The following is a 6,509-nucleotide window of genomic DNA, read 5'->3' as shown; positions in this document are numbered from 1 at the left end:
AACATCACAATACTGTGCTACTCATGGTAAATAAATGGTACTGAAGAGCACAACAACAAACAGCAAATTAACCACAGAGGAGAAAACAGAGTAGTTTTGGCTGATGATGAATATGAGAAATCCCTGCAATTTGTGAAAGTGTTTCAGTTTGAGAAAATGAGGTTATAGTTAGGGTTGGGTTTATCGACTGAAATCTGCTTAATGATTCCGATTCTTATCGAATCCTGCTTAAGAAAGAAAACCAAAGTATAGTGAAAGCAAAATCCACATTTATTTTCATAAGGTTTAGACTGCCATAAACATGTCATAAAAGACAAGATATGTTGTGATTTATTCTTGGTTAAAATAAAGAAAAAATATATTCTCTGTTGTGCCATGCAAAAGTTTAATGGTCTTACATTAGTTTTTACTTTCTGAGGCATTAAAGCCTAATAACATTGTATTAGGCAATGTTGCAAATCAATGAGCACGACATGCCGTGCGGCATATATGGTTTTACAATTTTTTTTTGCATCAATGTGATGAAGTACCTTGATTCGTCCAGCATATAATTCAGAAGATAAACCAAAAACTTCCAGTTTCCATCTGGATATTTGATCTATAAAAAGGTTTCACCATTGAATTTCACTATGTCACATTACAGGATATTGAAACACACTGCATCCTTATACCATGGAAACGTGTCATCATATTGGATTGACTTTCCTCCCTTGCATGTATTTTTTTTCATGCAATGATTACATTTAACTGTATCATTACTGTCTTTTGTGAAGCCTAGCTACACATTTGAAAGCTAGCTCCATCCTGCCGTATTGTAAACATTATACACGTGCTTTGATACACGTGTAACCAGCAATGCAAATGGAAGTGCGGTAAGTCCAAACTTTGCTTTCAGGAAACGATAAGTGGAATCGAAAAAGCAAATTTCTTAACAAATCTTCAGTTCTTATAGATTTGGAACATTCTTGACACCCAACCCTAGTTAAGCTGAGGAGGTGGATAGTGGTCACATGACCCATCTGTGTGGATAGAGAGATGAGGCTACTTCCCCCTCACATCCGGCTCTGTGTGTGTTCGCTTGTGTACATGTGTGTGCACATTTTTGAGTAGAACACAGCGATGCTAAATCCTAGTCGGTGGATCTGATTGTAGCTGGTTAACTTGAAACCACCGAGACTCTCTGTGCTCCTGCTGATACCGGACCACAGGAAACACCCAACCAAAAACCATCCTAATGGTGCACAGCTGGGCTGGAAGCAGAGGATGTGCCCTTGTTGCGTCCCAGCATGGAGGGCTGGAAGTCAGGATGACGACGGGCGTGCTTGATCAGGTGGTCGCTACGCATGAAGCGCTTATCGCACAGTGGGCACAGGAAGCGTTTTTCTCCTGTGTGGGTGCGGGTGTGGCGGGCGAGCTCATCGGAGCGGGCAAACTTCTTCTCACAGTCAGGCCAGGTGCATGGGAAGGGCCTCTCACCTGTAGCATGGAGACAGAAGAGAGCAGGGATAACCATTATCCACCATGTCACCGAGCAATAACAATCCAGCTTTGAGTCAACAAGTTTACACTATAAGCACGCAACAGATTTGTTTAATGACTGAAAACATGTTGGTAGCAATTGGGTGTACTGTATTAGTGCTGCATTAACACAGTACATTGGTCAAATAGCAGCCAAAATGTAAAATTATTGTAGTTAATGAATTAATCTGTTTATTTATGTATATTCCAGATAACTTGATTAGTCATTTGGTCTATCAAATGTCAGAACATATATATATATGAATGCCCATTGCACTTTCCTTTAGGCCGAGGATTGTCTTGTGTTGTCTGACCAGCAGCGCAAAACCCCAAAATATACAATTTATTCTCACATCACACATATGAACAGCAAATCCTTTCAACTGACACTGAAGCTAGGTAATATATGGTATTTTGGCTTGATAAAGGATTATGAAAATAGTTGCTGATTCATTTTCTATTGACCGACTGATTAATTACTAATTAATCATACTTTAAATAAGAGCCAGGCATTGTATTTAATGGTTCCAATATTAATGCGATTTAAGTTCGGCATTTAGATAAGATGGTCTTAGGCATTGTGCACACGTTTTATAGTCTGTTTTAAGTTGTTCCTTAAAAGCTAATACAATGTCTGCTTTATAGGGCGGAATAGGCTTTGTTTGCCTCATCGGTTTTTTTTTCGCTGTACACATATTTCAGTTAACGAAATACAGGAACAGATAGAGGTTTTAACTGACCACATTAAATAGCGAGATAGTGATATAAATCTACAGCCGGCACTTCTTTTATGGAATATGATATAGACAGACACATTAATCTCTACAGAGGTAAATACGTGACAAATCATATCTAGGATTTAGATTCTCCAGATTAGTCTCCCTAAGCCACCACTAGCCTTAATCTCCTGCAGGCAACCACGATAAACGAGTAGGATGCTCGGTGCCATTTTCAAGATTACACGGCCAAGCCACGTTGTTGTTGCAGGACTTTCAGGGCGTTCCCACTAGTTTCTTCGAGCCGTTTCCTGCCCTTAATCCGTTTGCGCCTGCTCAGTGACCCTGAACACACCGATTCCCCTCTTTTCGCGAGAAAAATAAAAGAAACCCCCCCCAAAAAAAAAAAAAAATCACATGCACATTTTAACTCAGTGCTAGAGCTCGGCTATCAGTCTGACGGTTGGGTGTATTTCCAACTATCTCAGGCTTTTTTTACATCGTGCCAACACACGCTTGAGAAACGGAAGTTAGACGACGGATGGTGGAGAGAGGCGCAACAAAAATATTCGCAGATATTTCGTCCGCGAACACGCAGGGCGAAATGAAAATGTGTAGACTATCCACACATAGGGCTGGCGGATCCATTATCGGACGCGCCTCCCTCTGCGGCTCTTCCTTGAACGTTTTGTTAAAAACATTTACACACTACAGATAAAGTCGGCTTCAACTTGTCAGTGGACCCCAGGAAGGGGACGTGATGGCCAGACAAAGACCACAGAACCAAACACCACGCACTTGCTGCTGCCATCAACAGGGCAGGCTGCGTCCGACGATGAACTCTCCGCTCTCTACGTTAAGGTTTCGTCTTACGTCCATTTCATATGCAAATCCAGTCGGGAGGAAGACCTTCGTCACCGGTTTTAACGTCCATCCCAGTTCTTTTGTTAGTTTACTTCTTTGTCAGAGTCTCTGGAGGGGAGTTTTTCTGCCTTTCCCTCTTTGTTTGTCCACGTTATTGAACCAAGTCCGAGATAAACGGGGGGAAAAACTGCCACCACCACGCTGCTATTAGCTTAATCCATGAATTTCAAAAGAGCTTCCCATATTATCTGATATAATGGTCAAAGCAGTATGTCGCCGACAAAGTTTGTATTCAGGGGGTTAGCTATGTATGTACACAATATGTGAACTGCTGATGTAACCAAACTGTTGTGGTCTCCATACCTGTGTGTGTCCGGATGTGTGCCTTCAGGTGGGACGATTTCCCGTAAACCCTGTCGCATCCGTCAAAAGTGCACTGATGTCGCTTCACTGGGGACCGCGGGGCCCCCACGCCTCCTCCTCCTCCTCCCCCCCTCAGCTGCTGCTGCTGTCCGGGGACCGGGGTGGCGGAGGGGGTCATGGTAGGGGTGGTGGGGTCGGACAACGTGGTGTAGCCGCTCTCCCCACCGCATGATGAGTTGCTGCTCTCCGAGTAGGCCGACATGGGGCGGAACTTACCGTGCAGGTCGGTGAGGATACCGGCCACCGCCATCATGTTCGCCCCCTCCAGCCTCAGAGTCTCCCGCACTTCCCTGTCCTCGCTAGACCCTTCGGGCTCCCCAGGGAGCAGGCCCACCGTGGCCGGCTGGCTGGCGGGGGCGACCGGGGTGGGTCTATGCAGGACAGGACCGCTAGATATCGACACCAGACACTCGGCAGCGAAATAGTCAGACGAAGCAGTCAACGACATCGTTATCTGCCTTGTTTTTTGGCTTTAGATTAAAAAAAAAAAATAAGAATGAAGAAAAAAAATCCGCCAGGAGGGGCTAACGGCAGTCTGATCCCGACCTCGTTTTCATCAAACTCTACGAGCCAACCGTTTCCAGCTCAGCCTTGTTACCGCCATACAGCGTATCAGTAGTTTGAAAATTACTAAGTAAATCAAAGAAAAGGCACAATTGAGAATTATAATGTGCTAAAACCGTGCCAATACCTCCGGCCCAACATGCGTGCACCTCACCATCTGACGGTTCATTGTGTCTGAGCCTCCGAGAAGCCGGTCCAACCTACGCCCCCTGTCCGGACTAGGGATGCATTCACATACTGTCAGTGAAAAATGGTTTAGAGGTGTTTACGTGTTTAGATCTCTGTAAGGGCAACATTAGTACTCTTACTTTGTCGTTGCAATTGCTCCGGTATCATTCAGTAAGTGAGAGATTTAACCTACTGTCCTAAAGCAGGTCACAAATCACAACATGGGAACAATATTTCCCACAAATGGGAAAATCTATCATCTAGACGTGCTTTTTACGTGTATTTTATACATAACCTCCAAATCGCAAGCCTAATTGTTTTATATTTTGGCATGCGTAAACGTATGTGGCATGATCCCTGTAACAGTCTACGCCGCCGCTACTATCTTACAACCTGAAAGTTGGAGTGAAAGCGGGTTTAACGGTATTTTTCGAGGGGCGTCCTTAATACCACTCTTCTGCGTATTTGAATGCAGCGTCAGCCAGAGGCACGCAGTGCCTGACATCGGAAGCACAGGCAAGGACCCGGTGGCGGTTCAACCGTGGAAAAATAGGTGGCAGGCAGTTGGGGTAATGATGGGGGAAGGAGACGGGGATGAAAGCCGCGTTGGATCATTTAGTTGGAGACCAGTCAAAGGCTGGAGATCGCGGTTGAATGGTGGAGGGCTTTTCATCTCACATTTCCGGCCAAAATAGTTCTATAAATGGCCACGATCCCCCCTATCTCTACTTTTTCAACTGTTTTTACCCATAAAACACTGACACTAGATGTCTCTCTTCTCTTGTTCTTACTTCCCTCAACTGTGGTTTCTTGTCTTTTTCAGAAAAGTCTATGAATAAGCTTTAAAGAGGTTAGAACCCACATTGGCGGTGTGGTTTATTGATAATGGTCATATTTGACAGTGTGTGTTTGTGTGTATCCTCAAATAATCTCCTTATATATATATATATATTTTTTTTTTTTTTTGCCGTAGAAGGAGGGGTACGATAGCATAAACAGTTACTACAGGCTTGGTTTTGTAGTGCTGTTCTTTTGTACTATATTGACGGGCCATCCCTCCTGACGACTATGTCTCAGGCTATCACACAGCCGGCCAATTTTCAAAAATTGTTTAACTTTCCTGCAATAAACTGTATTTTCTCTCCATATGTGGCTCATGTCTTATGTCTGTCCAAGTCAATGGGAGCGTAAGAAAACCTCATTTTTTTGTGAGGCCCAGTGCTGTGTTAAGTGATTGGCTCAGTGGGTATTTGTAGCTCCAGCTTGGAAGGTATTTCCTGATTGGTTGCTGTGAGCAGCATGGGTCACTGTGGAAGACCACGTACAAGTGTGGTCATTCAGTGGCTGTGAACAGTGCTTGGTTTTCATCTCACTTACATGTGGAGGCTCGGAGGCAGCCAGACCTGCGGTGACTTGGGGTTGCTATGGCCGCGTCCTTATTATGGCTTCATTTTCTCCATGTCACACTGATTTTCCTCCTGCCACATGGTGAGTTTTTTGGCTTTTGTCTTGAGTTATGTTTATTCTTGGTGTGTCATTTCATTTTCCATTGCAGCCAAAGTTGACTTGTGGCATGATGACATGACTGTGACTGATATAGAAGAAAATATTTTTGTACCTGATTTCCTGTGCAGTAGGTGATTGCTTTCAGGTGGAACCAAATCTCTGTGACTCAAGTTGTGCCGGTGAGAACTTTGTTCATTGATCTGTGTAATGCACATCAAATTTGATGCATGCTCGTTGAAATATGCAGCCATAATGAGTCTTTTGCATGTAGAATTAGCATTGCCTACATTAAATAACAGGAATTTCCTCAATGATTTTTTTTTAGTTTTTAGTTTTTTGATCATATTATTTCATGTCCACAGGACATACCCCTGATTTGTCCTTCCAGAGAGGGGTGAGGTATACTTACAGGTATAGCACGACAATTACCACCACCCTTCATGGCTCCAATGCCGGCAGGAATGGACTGGCTTTGGACTGTGTGGTTGATATCGATGTGGTCTCCAAGTGTCACCTAATGATGCAGGTCAGCTTTATTAAAAATTGTTTTTGAAATACCTCAAAAAGTCTAGGATAATTTCGTTTCATGTACATGTTTGTTCAACAGATAAGGAATCCACAGATAAAGCGGCTTTCCCCTCAGAAGGAACACTCTGTGCAGCGCTTAAAAAGCCTGAGGTAATATGCAGTAGATTTCATGCAATTTGGTGTGTTTTTAGAGTGTGTTTAAGGATCGGGAACAAATGAATG

General features: G+C 43.6%; 1 protein-coding gene across 1 annotated transcript; it reads right to left on the bottom strand.

The window, feature by feature from the left end:
• On the bottom strand, window positions 1–4,254 carry zgc:153115 (uncharacterized protein LOC768186 homolog). The gene is made up of 2 exons (XM_040142884.1): window positions 3,462–4,254; window positions 1–1,476 (listed from the first exon to the last, which is right to left on the bottom strand). The coding sequence occupies exons 1-2, from the start codon at window positions 3,967–3,969 to the stop codon at window positions 1,232–1,234; spliced, it is 753 nt and encodes a 250-aa protein (XP_039998818.1). The 5' UTR covers window positions 3,970–4,254; the 3' UTR covers window positions 1–1,231.
• Between the last annotated feature and the right edge of the window lie 2,255 nt (window positions 4,255–6,509).

This window comes from Xiphias gladius, chromosome 14, assembly GCF_016859285.1.
Source record: "Xiphias gladius isolate SHS-SW01 ecotype Sanya breed wild chromosome 14, ASM1685928v1, whole genome shotgun sequence".
NCBI lineage: Eukaryota > Metazoa > Chordata > Actinopteri > Istiophoriformes > Xiphiidae > Xiphias > Xiphias gladius.
Note: the sequence above shows the minus strand (reverse complement) of the source record. Positions and strands in the feature narration are given on the sequence as shown.

Coding starts and splice junctions, on each gene's coding strand:
- zgc:153115 (XM_040142884.1), bottom strand. CDS start 3,969: ATGTCGTTGACTGCTTCGTCTGACTATTTCGCTGCCGAGTGTCTGGTG. Junction 1,477..3,461: donor ACACATCCGGACACACACAG/GTATGGAGACCA, acceptor TCCATGCTACAG/GTGAGAGGCCCTTCCCATGC.